Source organism: Lampris incognitus, chromosome 12 (genome assembly GCF_029633865.1).
Source record: "Lampris incognitus isolate fLamInc1 chromosome 12, fLamInc1.hap2, whole genome shotgun sequence".
NCBI classification, from domain to species: Eukaryota; Metazoa; Chordata; class Actinopteri; order Lampriformes; family Lampridae; genus Lampris; species Lampris incognitus.
The window spans coordinates 15,974,685-15,996,706 of record NC_079222.1 but is presented as its reverse complement, the minus strand read 5'-3'; the positions used below and the strand labels follow the sequence as shown (position 1 = coordinate 15,996,706).

Sequence of the window (22,022 nt, the reverse complement as noted above, 5' to 3'; positions counted from 1 at the left end):
CCCGGGGTTCGAACCAAGGACCTTCTTGCTGTGAGGCGACAGCGCTAACCACTGCGCCACCATGCTGCCCAAGCGAAACCACTTAAAAGGCTCTTGAAATCCATTTCAAATTTTACCGGCAGCCGATGTAGTGATTTTAAGATTGGACTGATGTGGTCCTTATTTCAGGTGAAGAGAGACAATATCACTAGGCACAAGGCACGTGTACATTTGAACACAAACGTGTGTATGTCATCCGTTCACTTACAGGTATGGGATGCATGGCGGCTCTACTTCAGCCAGAGCAGCTCTATACGCTCTAAATGATGAGGAGCTGTCAATCAATGTGCAATATTCCTCCAATCCCTGAAGAGGTTGGAAAAAAAAAGAGAGAATGTCAGACTAGCCATGCACAAAATCCTGACACTCAGCTGAAGCTGAGTCTTTGCTCTTTAGTATTCTACAAGCAGAGGTGACTCCACCACTGATGGAAGGCTGTTAACCCTGCTGTCAGTCTCACCTCTGAGGTTTGTTTCTGCCACTCTAGTCTGCGAATGGGGGCAGAGTCCAAGGCAGACAGTATTGCCAAGTAGGAGTTGAAGTTATTCAACTTTCGTAAGTGCTGCAATATTAAACAGGGATAAATGTTATGGCATGACAAAGGAAGTTCCACGTTTTAGTATAAATCATGATCAAATAAGTTTGCATATACTAGGAATCTGACTCGGGGGGATGCAACAAGAACACTTAAGAGAACTAACCTTCATGATCTTGATGAACTTGAGAAGCAGCTTCTCTCGGTCCTGGGCTTTCTCCTGCTGAATTATCAGAGAGCGCACCCTATAGGATGGAGAGAAATATGAATACATGGCGCTAACATCCAGGAGTTGGAGTTGGAACCCCATGTATTCAATGTCGGCTGGTCTGATGTCTTAAAACTGGAATACAAATGACAACAGCCTGCAGTGATATGAGCTAGTCGCTTCTGATCAGACCTTAGAGCAGTCAATATGGAGGACAGTTTCTCCAGTCTTACCAATAGCTCATGTTGTTAAAGTGCTCTGTGAACTGGGTCAAATTTGGACTCTTCTCCTCATTCTGCTCCTTGGCCCAAAGCAGCACCTCTGGAATCTAAAGGAAAGAAGGGAGACAGCGGTACAAGTTCAGGTTGGATAGCAAGTTCAGTATCAAAGCCTTTACAGTGGATAAAAGAAAAGGTTCACAACACACACACACACACACACACACACACACACACAAACACACATACACACACACACACACACTGTGTGAAATGCACCATACCTCAATTTTGTAGAAGAGTTCTGCATCAAGGAGAGTAAGCTGATCAGCAATCTCATGACTGCGGAAATCATGGAGATTTCCAGGCCTAGGTTGACACACAAAAACATGTGTTGCGCGCGCACACACACACACACACACACACACACACACACACACACACACACACACACACACACACACACACACACACACACACAGTATAAGTATTACTTTATGATAGCTCCATCAGCGGACCAGTTCTACATCTGGAAATAGCTGTAATTCTGTGGTTGCTAATGGATAGCCAGCTGTAATAACTGGCTGTAATAATTGGTATTTATTATGAATGGATGACCAACAGTTTGAAGTCCCAACCCAAACATTAAGACGACTGTATTTTGTTGTGGCTTGTAAATTCATGATCAACATACAGAAAAGTGGATCCTACTTCACACGTAGTGTCATGAAAACAGAGACGTACATTTATACTAACATTAATCTACACTATGAACAAATCTCCACAGGGGAGCTGAGAGGAAACTGACCCTTGGACCAGACAGTACCTGGCAGAGACCCCACGGGCAGCGAGTGGCTTGAGCGAGTTAGTGTAGCGCAGTAGCTTTTTCTGCTCAACTTTGTCCAGGATGTTCTTGCGGAGCACACGGGCCAGGCTGAGCTCACCGTTACAAACCAGCCTGAAGACCAGGTCCATCAGCTGTTTCAGGATGTCTTCCGTCAACTCCACCAGGCTGCAAAGGAGGGGGTAGAACGAGTTGAGTGGAGAGAAATTCACAATGGTAAAGAATAAAGATCAACACAGGCCATGAATTAGAAGTTTTGCTGACTTTTTATTAATAGATTAAAAACTAAAACATAGTGCTTGTATAAGTATTCAACCCCTTGTGCTCTGAAAGCTCCAAGTTTACACAAATGACAAATTATTCCTAAAACAAACTCGGATTAACATAATTGGACATAATTAGTGTACACCTGTAAGATATTAAAGTAACGGTCTCGTTTACGGGTATAAAAAGCACTCTGTGTAAAGTTCATTAGCCGGGCATGAACTCCATCAGGAAATGAAGACAAAGTGGCATAATACTGAAGTAAGAGACAAAAATGATTAAAATGCAGAAGGCGGGAAAGGGACAGAAAACAATATCCAAGTGTTTGGATGTCCCACGGAACACTGTTGGATCCACTGTCAGAAAGTGGAAGCTGTATCACACCACCCAGACGCTTTGTAGGAAAGGCCGTCCCTCAAATCTAAGTGACAGAACAAGACGTGGGCTGGTGAGGAAAGCCACGGATGATCCTGCAATCACTTTGAAGGAGCATGAGTCAACCATATCACAGGCTCTCCATAACTCTGGCCTGCATGGGAGGGTGGCAAGAAAGAAGCCGTTGCTCAAAACTATGCATATAAAAGCACGCTTGGAGTTTGCTACCAAGCATGAGAGAGACCCAGTTAGGATGTGGGTAAATGTTTTGTGGTCAGATGAGACGAAAGTTCAGCTTTTTGGCCAAAACTCAAAGCATTATGTGTGGTGCAAACCTTACACTGTTCATGCCCTAAAAAACACCCTCTCTACAGTGACGCATGGCAGCGGCGGCGGCATAATGCTATGGGGTTGCTTTTCATCTGCAGGCACTGGAAACCTTGTTCAAATTGAGGGAAGAATGGGTGGAGCTAAATACAGGGAACTATTGGAAGAAAACCTGTTGCAGTCTGCCACAAAACTGAAGCTTGGGAGAAGGTTCACCTTCCAGCAGGACAATGATCCTAAGCACAAGGCTAAAGCAACAATGGCATGGCTAAGCAACAAAAAGGTGAATGTTTTGGAGTGGCCAAGTCAAAGCCTGGACCTCAGCCCCATTGAAAATCTGTGGCACAGACTGAAAATCACAGTCCAGCGGTGCCATCCCACCAACCTGCAAGACCTGTGCAAATTCTGCCAAGAAGAACGGGCAAAAATTACTCCAGAAGAATGTGCAAAGCTTGTAGATACTTACCCCAAGAGAATCATGGCTGTTATTGCAGCAAAAGGGTCCTTTCCAAAGTAGTGATATGTGGGGGTTGAATACTTATGCAAGCACTATATTTTAATTTATGAATAAAAAGTCAGTTAAACTCAACTTATTTTGGCTTTGGGAACATGCTGTTAGAGCTTATGGGTTCACAAAAATAATTTTGTTCAGGAATAACAGATGTGTGAGTATCTTTTATAACCCAGAAATTAGTGACGACTGTCAAGGGGGTTGAATACTTTTGCAAGGCACTGTAGATTGCAAGGTTTATTTAATAGTGGTCTGTTTATCGTGCTAAAGCAAACCAAAGTGGGATTAGACACGTTTACTTTTATGTCTGTTATTTTTGGGCTCTACATAATATGTACCATTTCTTTCCTGAAAAAGCAAACTAATGTGTTTTGTTTCTTCTTTATAATGGAATGAATATGCCAATTAAAATAGTAGTAATAGCTAATTTTTCATAAATAAAACATGTTTGTTTGTTGATCACTGTCAGAATATAACAAAATGTTTTCCTTTTTTATTATTCACGCCTACCCTTAGGATTTTTTGGTTACCCCCTCTCTCTTTTTTATGTTAGAGCTACAATGCTGAAGAACACCATTATTGTTGAGCTTACTGACACCTACAGCGATACTGGGATCTGAATGCTTCAAATGCCAGATCAAATGCCTATTCAAAATGAAAGAGAGCTGACAATGCTGTTGTGTCAGCATCTTTCCCACTGGCAAACAAAAAAACATGGTTAAAAATGGCTTGTTTCAATGCTGTCGAATATGCAGATAAAGTTCTTCTACGAGACTGGTCTGCCATTTCTGCTTCTTAGCCACAAATTTGCCTCTTCTTCAAACTCCCGCCTTATTCTTCTGCATTTTCATGCATGATTAGTGGCAAACCCCCACAGCGCTGGCATTATCATTGTTTTCCTATGTGGAGTTTTTTTTCATTGCAGTGCTACCTTCCAGTGACATGCAGTGCTAAAACCAGGCTCCACTCAAAGTTCAATTAGCTTGACCTTTGACCACATTTCGCCTGGCGTTGACTGTGTTTTCAGTGGCGTCGTGTGGCGTGTGGGGAGGTGTGTCAAAGGTGTCTGGCTGGGAGAGCTAGCGATGGATTGGTTGGGGGAGTCTGATCTGCTGGGTCCGGTGGGCCCAGGGAGCACGGCCCTGCCCGGAGCTGCGCTCGAAGAGGAAACACCGAGGGCGGTTTGACAGGGCACAGAAGCGGGGGAGGCTAAGCTAACTGCTAGCCCATGCAGGCTAGTGTTCGCACGCTTGGACAGTGATTTTTTTTTTGTTAGTTTGGATATATGTGTTATCCATCCATCCATTATCTGTGCTGCTAATCCTGCTCTCGGGGTCACGGGGATGCTGGAGCCTATTCCAGCAGTCTGGATATATATGTGTGTTAGTTTGGATATATGTGTTCTTGTATTTTTTGGATATGTGTTTTTGTCTTTGTGTTGCACTGCTGTGGGCTGGGGGAAACAATATTTCGTTTCATTTCGTGGGCACAAGTGCATGAAATGAAATGACAAATGTAGTGTTCCTGATTCCTAAATGGCCTTTCAAAGTGCAACTAATCATTTTACAATGTGAGGTAATACTGGGCGGCGCGAAATCAAAATGGAGGAAAAAACATTCCGTGCTTGTCTGAGTTCCCGAAGTTATATAACACCACATTAAAATCTTGTCATGAACTCATAATAAAAAATAATGCTCCCTGCAACGCCGGTGCCATTATAATGACCTACCCTATACAGTTATTTGCTATAGCGCAGTAGCCTCAGGTACTCAGGTTCCCTGCATAGCTACTGTACCTGTTTTCTTTGTCTATATGTTCCTGCTCAATACTTCCTCTGTGATGATGCATCTACTAGATGCTTATCATGTGGAGGATTCCACGGTGAGCTGATACCCTCACACTTGTCATGTGTTAGGAGCTTTAGGCTACCATAGTGAAGACATAAAACAATAGGCCGTAGGCTATAGGTTAGATAGTTTTTCCCACTTCTTGTTGTTGATTTTTTTCTTCCTTTTTCTCCCCAATGTATCCGGCCAATTACCCCACTCTTCTGAGCTGCCCCGGTTGCTGCTCCACCCCCTCTGCTGATCCAGTGAGGGCTGCAGACTACCACATGCCCCCTCCAATACATGTGGAGTCGCCAGCCACTTCTTTTCACCTGACAGTGAGGAGTTTCACCAGGGGGAAGTAGTGCGTGGGACGCTCACGCTATTCCCCCCAGTTCTCCCCCCCGAAAAAGTGCCCTGACTGACCGGAGGAGGCGCTAGCGTGGCGACCAGGACACATACCCACATCCGGCTTCCCACCCGCAGACAAAGCCAATTGTGTCTGTAGGGATGCCTGACCAAGCCGGAGGTAACACAGAGATTTGATCCGGCGATCTCCATGTTTGTAGGCCACGGAATAGACCGCCACGCCAACCGGACACTCATAAGAAAGACCTACTTGACAGTAACCATTAAAATGAACAACTCATGATTTGGACATTTGTGGATAATATACCAGCATCAGCAAGTATAAAAAAAAGTCATTTGTTTGCACTTAAAACCTTTGAGATGGTAGCTTGACACCTTTGGGATGGTAGCTTAACACCTTTGGGATGGTATTTTAAAACCTTTGGGATGGTAGCTTAAAACCTTTGGGATGGTAGCTTGAAACTTTTGGGAGGTAGCTTAAAACCTTTGGGATGGTAGCTTAAAACCTTTGGGATGGTAGCTTAAAACTCTTGGGATGGTAGCTTAAAACCTTTGGGTTGGTAGCTTAAAAGGTAGAAAAATAGTTCTACTCACCACAACTCATCGACCACACGGACCAGCACGAAGAAGGTGTTTTTGCTAACACGCTTCTTGAATGTATCTGGACTGTGGCAGAACTTAGTATATGTGCACTGTGGTCAAGGAGAACGTGAACAGATCTAGACATGCATTCATTCATGATGAATACTCAGTCAAATAAAAAGTTATGCAGAACTCTATAATTTTTAAAAATATAATTTTCGAAGTGTTCTAATGTGAAAAAAAAGGCCCAGGTAAGTAAAGAAGTATTCAAATATATCAATTCTTTGTATTTTAGGGTACAGGTTGGACTGTTTATGGAAATATTTCCGGTAATGTGTGGTTCATTTTGGGATGGAGTCTAGATTCTCTCCTGTTCTGTGAAAAAAGGTATCTTTTCTAGTACTATCCATCCATTATCCAAGCTGCTTATCTGAATTCGGGTCACGGGATGCTGGAGCCTATCCCAGCAGTCATTGGGCGGCAGGTGGGGAGATACCCTGGACAGGCCGCCAGTCTATCACAGGGCCGACACACACAAACACACACACACACACACACACACACACACACACACACACACACCTAGGAACAATTTAGTACAGCCAATTCACCTGACCTACATGTCTTTGGACTATGGGAGGAAACTGGAGCACCCGGAGGAAACCCACACAGACACGGGGAGAACATGCAAATTCCACACAGAGGACAACCTGGGATGACCCCCAAGGTTGGACTACCCCGGGGTTCGAACCCTGGACCTTCTTGCTGTGAGGCGACAGCGCTAATCACTGGGCTACTGGTATTCAAATATATAAATTCTTTTGCATTTTAGGGTACAGGGTGGACTATCTATGGAAATATTTCAGGTAATGTGTGGTTCATTTTGGGATGGAGTCTAGATTCTCTCCTGTTCTGTGAAAAAGGGTCTCCTTTCTTATACTAAATGTTGAGTTTTTCAATGTTTTGCAGCAAGAGCAAATGTGCAAATATTCAAGCATTACCTTTTTTTGCATGGTGGGCTTCTTTTAAAATCTATATTGAACCAAAGTTTATAATCAACATATTAACATTATCACTACGGTGTTTCATCCTAACTAATGGTGCTGATGTAGGCCGTGGTTACAAAAGCAAGGCTGTGATGACTGTCTGGTTCAGATCATGGCTGGGAACCCTGGCTAGAGAAACCGAACAAATACCTGCTATTGACAGGTCCCTGAGCAGTACAACGGATGAGTTTTGCAGTCAGCAACGGAAGACTGTAACTGTAGTGCAGATCTGATTGGCTAGTAGCATCACGTGAGATGATAAACCAGTACCTTAAAACGCTAGAAAAGCTGAGCAGGTTAAAATAGTAAAGCTCTTGTTACAGTAGTAATTCTCAATAATTTCTCGTTTTGGACTCGGTCCGGATAGGACAGCTTCTGGGTCCGGACCCGGACCGCGGTCCGCCTGTTAGTGACCCGTACTGTAGTGGGTAGCTCCCAGGTATGAAATTTTTAAGTTACTCGGGCATTAACATGACTCAGTGAAGTGTAAACCCAAATAAAACAACAACAAGAACACAACACATCTAGTTAAAAAGTTGAAAAAGCTGACAGCCGTGACGGCTACGTGGAGCAGTTTGAAAAGGATATCTGTAGTGTAGCTTCTTAATGAGGTCCTCGGGGGTTATGAATGTCCTATATGTAGTCAGAAAGGCTTCACAGTACAAAACAAGATCTGCAAAGAAAGAAGTGTATTTCAGTTGACCTGCAGCTCAGTCCTTCAATTGCCCACCTAAACACTTCCAAGGAAAACTGAGCCAGAATAGCAGGCTACACACGTCCGACTGACCGAGTAACTACACCAAAAATAAAGACAGGTGGCATTCATTATAATCCCACTGCCAGGCTGAAAAATGCACCCATGCATAAGTCATATACTACGGAACCATACTTTCCACAGAAATGTTTATCACAGTTTTCAGTATAGAGCAATTGGAGCTCTCTGAGGCTCAAACAGATTCAAAAACTTACAAAATGAGGCTGCGCCAGTGACCTGCAACCACAATAACACACATGCTGAGCAGAGGTGAGGACGAGTCATAAATCTTTCCTGTACTGTACCTTTGCGGTCTGTTTCTGTGGCATGGACTAGCAGAATATCCCCTGATCCAGCCCGAACGTCAGGACCATCGTCATTCTGGATAAAAAAAAAATCAGAACCAGAATCAGAATCAGAGGAAATGATTGACAGAGATGGGGGGGGGGGGGGAGCGATAGAAAGAGACCGAGGAAAAGATGGAGACGGGCGAGGAAGAAATGCTAGAATTGAGTTGATAAGGATTAAAACAGGAATGCAGTCTAGCCCAAAATGCAGCTTGCTCCTCGGTTCACCTCCCCTCCTCTGCCCCCCCGCCGTCTGAACAGCCCCCACCTCTCCCTGTCCTGCCCTGCACCAGCTCAATTGATGACAGAGATAGAGAAAAAGAGAGAGACTAATGTGTGCTGCTTGCAGAGCCAAATCAACCCAGCACAAGCGATACAGTACAGCTGAAGCTGTCTACAGCGGTCATCCCTCCCTCCCGTACCTACTTGTTTCCCCACCTCTGTTATCTCCCGCGTCCCACCGGTCCTGACCTTGCAGAGAGGGATAAGCATGTCGCACATAATCACACACACACTCACATCTGTCTGTCAGACTGCACCACAAAGAAAAAAAAAAAAGAAAACGTGGAGGGGGAAAATTTGCAGCGTTGCAGTTTCTGCAGACCGACTCCAGGGGGCAGCAACGGACCCCAGTAGTGCAGCCAAGTGTCCCATTAATGTTTGTTTACCCCACAGAAAATCACGTCTGTAACTTGTGTCACATGGCAAGCTTGTGCTTTATTACATCAGACAGCTAAAGATGAAAGATAATCACATCATGTTTCTCTAACAACAGCGTTCAGGGTCAGTAACGGAGGTTGTCTTACTTCCTGTTTTAGTGTTATCCTGCTCATAATCTCCTTATGGTCAATAAGGGAGAGTTCGTCCACCTCCTCTTCATCACTCCCGGCCGACTCTGTAGAATTCTGCCTCCTAAAGCACACAAACCCAACAACCATCAGCACAGACACACTAACCCTTTAGGAAGTACGGACGGCCGACGAGAACTAACCGGAGTGATTGAACGGGTCTGTTAACTTGCATCAACTAAACAACACCGAAGCTGGAATATAAACATTTAAATGGCAGCCTTACCTCTCCTTCTCCAAAGCCTCCTTGTTATTGGAAGAGGGCGTCTGAGGGGTGGAGTCCTGAAGTAAGTCATCAGCCGTAATGGTCTCCTGGTGGGGAAAGGGGAGGGTCAGCATCACAGCATTTGTTCGTTGCATGAACCGCCTATAAATCAATATATAGTGTGTGAGAGGGGAGCCCATGCAGTGACAGAAACCTCGCGCTACCGAGATCTCACGCAGGACACCTGGCGAGGACACAGACGGGATGCTTCATACAGTATCCCAACGTTTTTCAGGGAACGCCGCTCCTGTCGAAGGTGAATGTCCTCTGACTCCACGGAGTGTGCATTCTTTCTGGCCTGCGCTTGTTATGTCCTACAGCGGTGTTGCAATGCAAGACAGCGGTGAGGTTTTTGGGGTTATTTGTGGTGTTTCTGTACTCAAGCTAGGTCACGTAGTGATCCAAGAGGTTTTTATGTTAATAGAAAAAAAAATAGTGCAAAATATTTGTCTGCCATATATGGATCGACAGAGGACAAGGAGGAAAACAAACAAGGCTACGGAGGAAAAAAAGGAAAATATATAGCTGTTATTTACTTTAGGAAACGGAAAGTTGGACATGAGATCATATGATCTAGTTTTTTTATCAAGTATTTCATTTTCATTTAGTCAATAATATCCATCCATCCATTATCCAACCCGCTTATCCTGCTCTCAGGGTCACGGGGATGCTGGAGCCTATCCCAGCAGTCATGGGGCGGCAGGCGGGGAGACACCCTGGACAGGCCGTCAGGCCATCACAGGGCCCACACACACACACACGCACACGCACATGCACACACATTCACACCTAGGGACAATTTAGTACGGCCGATTCACCTGACCTACATGTCTTTGGACTGTGGGAGGAAACCCACGCAGATACGGGGAAAACATGCAAACTCCACACAGAGGACGACCCGGGATGACCCCAAAAGTTGGGACTCCCCGGGGCTCAAACCCACGACCTTCTTGCTGTGAGGCGACCGTGCTAACCACTGTGCCCACCGTGCCGCCATAGGTAAATATATAGCTGTTATTTACTTTACGAAACTGAAAGGTGGACACAAGACATAATATGATCTAGTTTTTTTTATCAAGTATTTAATTTTTACTTAGTCAATAATATGCTAGGGATTATTCTCAAATGTATTTCCATGCTTCACCGATGCATGAAAAATAAACCTTGTCAACAGCAACACCCGATAAATAAAAATGGTTCTGTGTCGGCTCCCGACACACCTACCACGTCACAAATGCTTGCAGCGAACACTGGCCAGAACCGGGATTGGATTTAAAAAAGGCCACTGATAAAAATGTCACTTCTTCTTTAGCACCGTTTGAAAATAATCCCAACACAAAAAGACTCATTACAGAAATACAGAAAGGCACCGTCTGGAGAACACAGATCACACACACCAATACCGCACAAATGGGAATTGTACAAGACAGTCATCCACGCACACGTTCCCCGTCGTGCTCCCAACCCTCCTGACACACACATACACACACACACACACACACACACACACACACACACACACACACACACACACACACACACACACACACACACAGCTTCAATCCAACCCATATGCACACGGACAGGGAGTTGTTCTAAGAGCCGCCACACACATATACACCAAGGCACATAGTCACAGATGCACGGGGGCAGAAAGACTGTTACGGGGGGAATGTTATTGGAAAATTGAAAACCAGTGAACCATTGAGAATCCCTTTGGAGGAGGCACCACACCAGGTGTTAGATCAGAACAAGATTAAATGCTAGTTACAGTTGAAGCACAGTCAGGGGACAGTAAACGCCGGCTAGGAAGTCAGAACAATAACAAATGGATGGACATCTTCTCGACAGACACTATCACAACACACGGGTTCCTCACAGGCAAAACCCCCGTCATCTCAAGTCATGCTCAGGCAGGTTTGGCTCCATTCAAATTCCATTTCAGCTCCATCGATTCAAGACATGAACCAAAAAAACACCCTTAGTTTCCATTTGCCAGCACAATTAAGTGGCACAAGTGGCAATAGCTAATGTTTGAATAGAATCTTTTTTATTTCTTTTTCAAATGATACTTTGAATTTCAGTTGATTCATATCCTGAAGAGGTGAGAGATCCAAATGGAACTGACCCTTAACCTTTGGCGGCCAGTTACTTACTCTGAGGGAGAGCGGCAGCTCTCCATTGGCTTGGCTGGACGAGTACAGGTTGACATACTCCCCCTCCCCGCCCTCGTCATTTGCACTCTCGCTCTACGGGAAGACAGGAGGGACATAAACCACGGCATAAGGGAGTGGAGAGGGGTAGAAAGTGTTTGCTGAGGGTGGGATGGACGTCAGGTGTGAAAGTATGGCTTATAACAGATAGCAGCTAGCCAAAGTCTAGTATCACTTAAGAGTTGGGTCCATTAAGAGTGCTATATCGTCATGACCACCAGGTGGCAGTAGTGTGTGCAGTTTGTAAAAGTAATGAGTTCCTGGCACAAAGTGTCATGCAGTGGAAGATCCTCTGCTAGGATTCTTTTCAGACCAATAGTCAAGGAGCACACAGTTTGTGGACAGTGACAATGACGGCAAAATGCTAGTGAATGAAGTCACTGACCACTGCACGAGGTTCAACACTGACACCACGGTGCTCGAATCAGACACGAATCTGCCTCGGGTAGGGATCCAGTGTTTAATTCTAACAATCAACATCGTGTAACGTTCTGAGTTTCTTCCATGTCTAGTTCCTTCCCAAGGCGTCCATTTTTTTTCACGACCCTAATCTTTATTTTGTGTTTTGTCTATGCTCTAAGCTCACCGCTGAGGTGTGGAGAGAGTCAGTAAAAGAGGGCTCAGAGGGGAGACAGACAGCCACAGAGCCCAGTGAGCCGGCCAGGGAACAGTTGGGCCCGCTCCCGCTGCCATCCAGAATAGTGGCATTGGTCAAGGCAACCTGGTCCAAGCTCTGTGATTGATGAAAAGAATGAAAGCGTGAAAGATAAAGGGCAGGGCTAAAGGGACAAGAAAGATGAAGGAAGAACAGGCAGAAAAAGAAGCTGAACAATAAGTAGGAAGAAAAAAAAAGAAAGAGGAAAACAATATCTCCAACACCTCTATTGAGCCTGTCCTTAACACACATATACCAAAAAATATGGCACGAGTGATACTGATGGTGACAGAAATACCATTAAGTCCTGCAGTTAGAGATGACACGGGAGAAAGACAAGACAGACACGTTCAAATGCAGAGAGACAGAGGTAGATAAGTTGTTGTTGTTCTCAACAGAAGCTGTAGTGTCAGGTCAAGTCTTGAGCATGACAGAATGTGTGTGTGTGTGGTCATGTTGGCCAGGTGAGGGGATGTCTGTCTGTAGAGAGGTAGTTTTAACTTGCTGCGACAGGTCCTACATACCAGCTCTGTTTCAGCGTACCAGCACAGAGCGGGACACACAGAGATCACTGATAAACACTGCCTCCTGCACGCACACACAAACACACACACACACACACTCACACACACACACACAGTGCCACACATCTCCCCAATTCTATCCTGGTGGTAGTCTGAGAATCCACGTTGAAATGGAAAAAAAAAAATAACAGGCCTATAACAAGGGCAACACATATTTCCACATTTAAATGAACAAATTAATATTTACTCCTCTTTCCACCCAACAAATGAAAAACCTCACCTTTCTCTGCATCCCCCCCGTTGTCCCATGACACCCCCCCCCAAAACATCACTCCCCAGGGAGTTCAGGAATGCAAACATTCCACTGGAACTGACAAACGGGAGGTGTGGGGCTGCGGGGGGGGGGGGGGGTGGGCCACAGAAGGCTAGATTGGGTGTATGTATGAGGGTGTGCACATTTGTGTGAGCATGCATGTCTGCGTGTATGTCGGGGGTGGGGGTTAGTTATGATAGAGATAGAAGCACAGAAATGTAGAGAGGACCGACAGGACAAAGACGACAAGAGCAGAAAAAAAAAAAAAAAAAAAAAAAAGAGAAGTCGGAGGAGGAAGAGCAGCAAACAGGAAGAATGTGTTTTCCATCAGGGTCCATCTGGCGTTGCATTCCATTGTACATCCTAAGGGACATCCACACTGCTGCTCCCAGTGAGCGCCCAAAACCTGGGTCAATCCCACCCCCACCCCCCCCCCGCCCCTCCGCCCCACCCAGACCCCAAAGCCCTGACCAAACCACAGTCACTCACATCCTGGTCCACAAAGGGTGACCCCAGCCCAACTGTGTTAGCACTGAAACTTGACTCTCATTAATCAAAACCTACTCCAGGGTTGTTCAGAATTGCAGCTAGACGTACAAATGATTGTTCTGTTGTTTTCAAGGTGCCTCCAAAGGCTCGCTGGTCTTTACCGATATCATATTTGAGCTTCTCTTTAGACTTTATTTTGTTGAGGATACTCAACTGGCTGACTGCATCACCAAAGCAAACTGGAAAACACGGCATGGGTGATAGAACGAGCCTTCACTTAATGTCATGAAATGCTCCACCACGACATAGATAGCTGCACCACAAATACAACAACAGGTAAGTGAACACACTCATTGGCAGACAATCATATATTAGCACGCCATTATCATATCATGACCAATGTGTGAGCCAAAAACATGACTAAACAAAAACAAAAACAACAACAAAACACACACATAAATGCAGGCATCAGACGAGCGGGTGAATAAAACTGAGAATCACACAACAACCAAACTACAAACTTCAAATATGGCTTCATCAAAAAGGAAATGGTAGGGACAGGTGGCCAACTGATATCACAAGAGACGGCACACACAGGTCAAGCCGCCCCTGGACTGGCTCGAGACCACATGGCAGCCTAGCCGGGGGCAGAGACTTGGGGGGGACTCACCGTGGGTGTGATCAAGGAGGCCTGGCCAATCAGGTAGGAGTTAGAGACGGACATGCTGAGGCCCAGCCCAGAGCCCACCTCCTCCATGGCCGCAACAGACGGCTGGAGGTGGTAGGAGAGAGAGGAGGAGGAGGAGGAAGAAGGGGAAGAAGAGTGGGAAGCCTGAGAAGGAAGTAGAAAGGGAAACGAAGAAAGGGGGTGAAAGTGACGGGAGTAAGGAGGTGTGGGAGAAGGAAACCAGGTTGTTAGGGAGAAAGAGAAGAAAGAGAGGGAACAGGTGATTATAATAGTAAGCAGGAAGCAGAATTAGAGCAGATTTAATCAAAGTTCAGCGGCAGAGTAAAGTAGTGAAAGCTGAGGGTGGCTGTGGTGGTATAGCAGAAATACATTTATTTGTGTCTGTTGACTACAGACACGCCATGGATAACGCTGACTGTGTCCTTGAAGACTGATTAAAATATATGTAAATATGAGTATAAACCTGTTAAGGCAAAGGTCTTCCTAGAAAGTCACAATCACCAGAAGGTCCTGTGGCCTGAATAGGTCACATACTTGTCAATGCACATCTGATGTGACGGGCCTGTAAAACCTCTTTCTTATGGCCAGAGCTTTAAGGGTTTTAAAGAAATGAGGCCAACTACGTCAAGCTCTAAACAGGGCCAATATGACACCCCCTCCCCTCTTTTTGCTTATCCACTCAGATGAAATGACTTTTTTTTTGTTTTTGGCAAAGCTGTGTAAAGTCGCCAAAGCGTATAATCCTGGAACATGGGCTTATAGAGGGGGCAAACAGGCTTATTCCACTGGGCCACTAGCTCATCAAGTCTAAAACATGAGGCCAGATTAGGCCTTGCAGCAGGCAGAGACCGACACATTTTGACTTTCCACTCAAACGACAGAATGATAAATATAAAAGCTGTGGACGGGGCTCTAAAGAGTGGTGGTGGCAGGAGGAGGACGACAATGGACAAAAAGAAAAAGGCCAAGACTTTCTCTAAGGCGTCCCCCCCCCCCTCCCTATTTCTCCCCAATTGTACTTGGCCAATTACCCCGCTCTCTGAGCCATCCTGGTCGCTGCTCCACCCCCTTTGCCGATCCGGGGAGGGCTGCAGACTACCACGTGCCTCCTCTGATACATGTGGAGTCGCCAGCCGCTTCTTTTCACCCGACAGTGAGGAGTTTCCCCAAGGGGACATAGCACGTGGGAGGATCACGTTATTCCCTCCACCTCCGAACAGGCACCCCGACCAACCAGAGGAGGCGCTAGTGCAGCGACCAGGACACATACAAACATCGGCGGTAACACAGGGATTCGAACCAGCGATCCCCGTGTTGGTAGGCAACGGAATAGACCACTACGCTACCTGGATGCCCCCCCTCTAAGGCGTCCTTGGTGGAACAGTCTGTGTAACTAGCTAGCTAAAGACGGCTCCTCGGTGAAATCATCTACTTGTTGCCTATAGTGCTGTGAGACATCTCCACCTGGGGGTACCATGTCATTTTCAGTTCACTGTCATCAAAAAGATTGTTAAGCTTTAAGGCCCACCAAAGACCAGTTTGTCAACCTAGTCATGGCCAAATATTAGATACTTCCTATTAGTGAGAAAACAATGGCAAATGCTGTTCCTCTTTATGCTATCAATAAAACTATCCCAGAGGCAAATTATAGCAGAATATAACTGAATATTAAAGCTCTTCTACCCAGCCAGCAAAAGCAGTGTTCTGAATCAAGCTCAGATTTACAATCTGACCATCGAGCTTGACTCCAGAGTTTTATTACAATTTACATCTGCTCAGGAGAGTGGTCTACATGGACTACAATCTAACCTCCACAGATGAATGGCCCGTCCTACGGGGATCTTGTTCTCCACTGACTGTCTGTCAGACAGTTGTCTCAATTAACCTAGACGCTGACCTAGATTAAGATAAGTGGACTGGATCTGATGTGAGCCCGATAAGGGCTAGCGTTATCTCCCGGTGAAAACCGAGCATCGCCATACACACAGTTGTCTGCTGTGTCACAGAAAAAGTGAGAGAGATAGAGTTAGGAAGCTGACGGGACTGATGACAAGATAGGAGGAGGTTCAAGGGAAAACTGATTAAAATTACAACTGAAATGCAGTTCCATCCCTGAATGCAACTCTTGCTCCTCGTCTTCAATTCATCTCCCTTCTCCTCTACCCAGCTGGCATAAGTGATGTTCTGAATCAAGCGCAGATTTACAATCTGACCAACGAGCTCCAGAGTTTTATTATAATTTACATCTGTTTAGTAGAGTGGTCTGCCATTGAACTGTAGCCATAGAGAGTATCCATATCTCTTAGGATTGTAGGTTACCTGTTATTTCTGGGTAGTAACCACTGCTATCAGTGGCAGCTACCTGATGGCTTTGTTTTTCCACTTAAGGGAAATGAACTTAGCACTTTCAGGCATTTTGTTGAGACAGTTTGTTTCCACATAGTCTGAACCAGTTATGCCAATAAGCTAATTTCCATCTGCAAGAAGAGAGTCTCACAAACATCAACTTACCATCAACACTGCTGGATCTGGACTTAAACGAGCCATACTGTTTTTTTTTTGCATGCATTAGCCTATTTACCATGAATTGCATATACTTCACGTTTCTGTTGACCGTTTTCTAAAGCATGTCATGGTTTTTTAGATTTTTGAATATGTTTTTCCACTTTCCAGGCAGTCACTGTTTTCCATTTATTTCAGCATGGTATCAAAATCAAGCCTGCTGAGACTTGAAACTGTGTAATCCATCACAATGAAGTGAGCATGCTGCTGCCATTATTCATTTCAACAAACTTACGTTGTTATCATTGCAGAACAAAATAGTGGCTTAGCCACATCATCATCCTGTAGCACAAAACTAGCTGAAAGATGGCGGATGGTTCACACGTCAGAATCCCATATATTCCCATTTGCGAAAACTAAATCTCTCCAAGTGAGGCCTGTGTTCACAAGGGGTTCATTCACCTACCAAATTTGTTCTATAGAGTCAAAAGTTGTCTTATGGTACCACTATTACACATTTTAAAGCAGTCATTTACTCACAAGACCAATGTTATCGAAATCATTAACTTTTGAACAATGGGACTACAGTGTTGCGTGACTAAGAAGTAGGGGTGTCACGATTTTGATTCTAAATTGACAATCGATCGAATCAGCTTTCGATTATGACCTTTGAAATCAAAAGCAGGATCGGCGATTCTCCCAGTACTTTTTTCCTCTCCATCTCCGCCTACTTGCACACATCTGGTGCATGTCCAAAATACCAAAAAAACACTTTAAAGATGACTCAGCATAGCTTACCAGTGGCCTGCAAATGCACTCACTGAGACACCGTGGCCACTGCCGGAGTTGGGGATGATGGAGGAACAACAGAACTGGGAAATCCTCCTGCTTCCCCGAAGTCACTGGTGTGGCGACATTTTGCCTTCCCCGTGAATTGTCAACAACGAACGCACCGTTGACAGAAAAACTACTTTGTTCCCAACTGACTGGCGAAATATGTTATTGTTATTACATTTTAAATACATTATTCAAATTTGACCATATGACCTTAATGCAGTACATTCCAAAAAAAATACGGCGGTTATATAACACTTGATACCGCCTAGCCTATCTTATTAAAGAAGAATTTAAAATGTAAATGACAGTTCTCAGGGCATAAAACCAATGATCTGCTGATCTTTACAAATCAAGCCTCAATAGTCTAACAATGGCATAGCCGTCAGTGCTGAAAAAAACCCCCCCATGTAAATTGAAAATCGAATTGAATCGTGACCTTAAAACCGAAAATCAAATCGTGGATTTGGAGAATTGTGACACCCCTACTTAGACGTCATCACACCACATTCTCCAGCAGCTAGTCTCAAGCTTGCAAGGGAAAAAAGCTACACAGCAAGTGAAATACTGCAAATCTGACTTGAGGTTGCAGCGAGCAGTAAAGCAACCAGCCATCCTGCTAGCGGTGACATGGACAAAAGTGGAGAAGGAGCTGGAAGGATTTACAGTGCTAATGTTGTGAGGTAAGGACTTTGCACCTTTGTGCTGCAGTTCAAGTTGTGGTCAGACTCTGAATGATTAGCATCTCATTAGCAATAGGCTCCTTGTGAGTAAGTTAATTTACTCAGATTTAACTCAGAAAAAAACCATCAGTGGCTTTTCCCTGTCTGAATCACAGACCGTATTTGAGGTGACATTGTTTTTTTCAAATGAAAAATCATATGGGGTTAGAGACAATGAACCATCCATCACCTGTGACGACCTTAAGCTGCTGCTAAATGACATCAGACTGGGCCACTCCATACAGTCGAACGCATGGATTTGATGTCAGAAGTTGCCTGGTGTGGTTTGTTTACGGAAGTGCAACAGGGAACGCTACAACAGAATGTATGTCTCCACCAGAAAATAGTCCAGGGGGAAAGACTTGTTTCACAAACGAGATTCAAGCACCAATGACATCTTCATGACAACAGACATGAAACCTGAGAAGCAGAGAATTTTTAGGTCGGTTTATCACCCGAAAGCATGGGAGGAAATAGGGAACTTGGGAAATTGTTAAAAAATATTAAAAAACTGGTATGCTTTGGAAAATGGACTGGAGTATAGGCAATTTTTAGTGAATGGGCTAAAACATGCAAAAACACTGGTATGGCCCTTTAACACAGCTGCTACTTTTCTCTCAAAGGTCACCATTCTGGGTTCAGGATTCTGGAGGATATGAGACAAAGCTGCATAGAAAGAAAATGTGTGTGTGTGTGTGTGTGTGTGTGTACGTATGCTAAGTGGTTTCTCACCAGCTGCCTCTGCTTGGGGGGCAAGGCTGGGGGAAGCAGTGGCTCATGGACAGAGTCAGTGCTGCTGAAGGAGTCATTGAACCCATAGACCTCCTGGAAGCGCTTGTTACGCTGTTCGTAGATGCTCTCACTCTGTGGCGTTTGGTAGAACACGGAGGGCTGGGGCTCTGAGTAGTCTTCTACAAACTGCATGTACTGCTGCACTGAAGAGGCAGAAGGAGGAGACATTAAATCAATCAATCAGTCAGTCAATCAATCAGTCAATCAGTCAATCAATCTATCAATCTATCTATCTACTGTTCGTTTTGAGTTTTTCCTTTTGAAGACTTAATTCCCATCTTAAATCCTATCTTCAATCAATACAATAAATAATTGACTGAATGCCCCAAAAATAAAGACAGATAACACTTATACTTGACTTTTCTTATTTTTTAAAGAGGTCATATCATGCGTTTTGGGGTTTACCCTTTTCTTTAGTGCATTAATATAGCTGGGAGGAGCATGTAAAACAACCACAAGTCAGTTGTTCACTGTCACAATTACTTTGCAGATATTACAACTAACATCAAAATAACAGATACCACAACTCAGATCATACGTGCAGACTTCCTCATATCTAACTGCAATAATTTGCGTATTTTCAGTATGAGACAGCAGGAAGAGGTGATCTCATGTAATGACATAATACAGTAGCTTGTGAGGAAGTGACGTGAGGGGCATGTAAGGAAATGACCAAAATTTGCCCTTGGTGCGTGCGGAGCCAGACCCATTGTGGCACATCCTGGAATTCACTTCCTGCCTCTATTCAGAGTGAACGATTCCCTTGACATAAGCTATGCTTCAATGAAATAAACTCATCATCTTTTGCCTCCTGTCTTTTAGTGCCCTTCCATTCAACATTCTCTGTGAAAGGCCTAGTACCTCTCCCTCATTCCTTTCGCCCACTTACTGTGTTTGCTCTTTTTCTCTGGCAGAGGAGGGGGGCTGGCTGGGACATCTGCATTCTCGCTGGCCATATACTGAGCCACAAACACACCCCCATTGGACTGGGGCATGGGCGAGATCGGCGTGAAAAGGGGAAAGGGTGGTGTGGGATGCAGCTCTTCCTCTGACAAATTGTCATACTGGGAAGGGTAACGCTCATATAGCACCCTTGAACCACTACTTGTGTCAGGGAAGGGTGAGACCTGGGTGCTTCGCCGCTTCTTCTGGGGCAGGGCAGGGGGTGCGCTGATACGGGATAGGTGTAGGGGATTGATTTGGTTTGGCTGGGGGCTCCAGTACTCTGGAGGATGCTGGGGTAGAGGGGCACTGAAGCGAGGATGTGACGGGTGCTGGCCTGGGACTGGGGAAGAGGACTCGCTGTGAGACTCAGGCAGGGGGCTCAGGCACCCTCCTACTTGAGCTGAGGGCAGGCTGTCCCCAACAGACAAGTCCTGGTGGAGGAAGTCATAGTCTGGGTCATAATTCTCTGTGTTGTCTAGAAGGGTGAACAGAGAGTACAGATTAGGGGTTTAACATCAAACTATAACATTTAATAATTTCAGTATTCAGCACTTATCCAAAGTTTGTTTGTATCTAAGTTCTCACCAAGTGTCTCACAGCTGGTATTGCGGGAGCACTGGCCACTGTCCTGATCCAGGGATGAGAGCTGTTCATCAGACTTGCTGAGTTTCCCCATGCTGCTGCATGGAGAGAGGCGCGGGGAGTCACCCCCGTATGACTGACTGCCCCCTGAAAAACGCCGCTGGAGGAACTCCTGCTCATAATCTTGCTGCTGAGGATACAAAGGAAAAAAAATATAAACGTACTAGCCTTTCTTAAGGCCCAGTGTTTTCCTAAAGCTTTTGTAAGGCTAATGTGTATTGATTTGTGTTGGTGTGGTGTAATTGACATTTGTTACACAATACAGTCTCCTCCAGCAGGGTCTAGTCTGATATTGATTGAGTGATTGGTACCACGTTCTCTCTGCCATGATAGAACACCAGGTTACTATGTCTTGCATCTCATTGGGAAAGCTCCAAGCACCCTACCTGTCTGTGAACACTGCAGGGCAAGCTAGAGCCACGACTCATTGGGGCGACCACGGCCACCCGGGTAGGTGAGGGGGCTGACTGACGCTTCTTAGGGGGTAAGGCAGGTGGAGGACTATTGACAGATAAATAAACAGCAAGTAAAAACCAAGAAGGTTGGACATTGTTTCATATAAGTTACTTGAAAATGGACAAAAAGGCAAGCACACTAGACTTTCACCGACATGTATACACACACACAAATAGTGTATGGATACATGAACACACACGTTATCATCCCTCCTGGAAATTGTCAATATTGAGATGACAGTGATGGTGTCTCAGGTTTGCCTTTCGCAGCTTTGACATGGAACTTTCCCGCTCACAAACCCGAATTCTCTCAGTAAGTTAATACCAGGTCAAAATGGGGCAAAGAGCAGAACATCACTGGACGCAAGGGGCTGCCACATAAAGAGGCCTGCGAAACACACTGGGTAGGTCAGTCACACACTCTCATGCACTGGACTGTCTTCTGATTGGATGGCGAATGCTTCAGTAAACTCCAAGATGAGATAAAAACGTTGGGACAACTCAAACATGCAAGCCAAAAAGCACTTTCATCCAATCCAGAGTCATTATGGGGACTAGGGTGAGATGTTATAATGGAAAGGGATGATCCTATGGGCTGACATACTTCTCCTTCTGTGTGGGTCTCCTTTGGCCAGCATCAGCACTCAACTGTGCTCTGGTCCCAGAATACAAAAAGGAACCAAAGGGAAAAGAAATAGAGAGGAAGAAAGAGAGCAAAGAGCATAAGAAAAGAAGAGACAGACCACCAAATAAACCAAAGCATGCCCTACCAAAAGCATAGAGTACAAGGAGCATGGGATTTTGAGCGACTGGATCCCGATCGGCTCTGTGCATAACTGTAGTCCACTGACTTCTGGTTTCTACTGCAGCGGTCACATCAAGCTACGTCC

The 22,022-nt window shown here is 45.1% G+C and overlaps 1 protein-coding gene across 5 annotated transcripts in view; it reads right to left on the bottom strand.

The window, feature by feature from the left end:
• The window catches only part of rapgef1b (Rap guanine nucleotide exchange factor (GEF) 1b), a 78,164-nt gene that overhangs the window by 3,440 nt on the left and 52,702 nt on the right, over window positions 1–22,022 (bottom strand). For 2 of the 5 annotated variants that reach the window (XM_056290204.1, XM_056290205.1), the window contains exons 7-21: window positions 21,064–21,178; window positions 20,621–20,807; window positions 19,980–20,510; window positions 19,031–19,233; window positions 9,320–9,405; window positions 9,052–9,157; window positions 8,204–8,279; window positions 7,733–7,817; window positions 6,111–6,203; window positions 1,827–2,012; window positions 1,285–1,369; window positions 1,016–1,110; window positions 741–819; window positions 500–601; window positions 248–345 (exon numbers count right to left, since the gene is read on the bottom strand). In XM_056290204.1, coding sequence (XP_056146179.1) covers window positions 248–345; window positions 500–601; window positions 741–819; window positions 1,016–1,110; window positions 1,285–1,369; window positions 1,827–2,012; window positions 6,111–6,203; window positions 7,733–7,817; window positions 8,204–8,279; window positions 9,052–9,157; window positions 9,320–9,405; window positions 19,031–19,233; window positions 19,980–20,510; window positions 20,621–20,807; window positions 21,064–21,178 — 2,127 coding nt within the window. Of the gene's footprint in view, window positions 1–247; window positions 346–499; window positions 602–740; window positions 820–1,015; window positions 1,111–1,284; window positions 1,370–1,826; window positions 2,013–6,110; window positions 6,204–7,732; window positions 7,818–8,203; window positions 8,280–9,051; window positions 9,158–9,319; window positions 9,406–11,514; window positions 11,608–12,157; window positions 12,305–14,222; window positions 14,385–19,030; window positions 19,234–19,979; window positions 20,511–20,620; window positions 20,808–21,063; window positions 21,179–22,022 lie in introns of all 5 variants that reach the window. The other 3 variants (XM_056290206.1, XM_056290207.1, XM_056290208.1) reach the window with 2 other exon arrangements.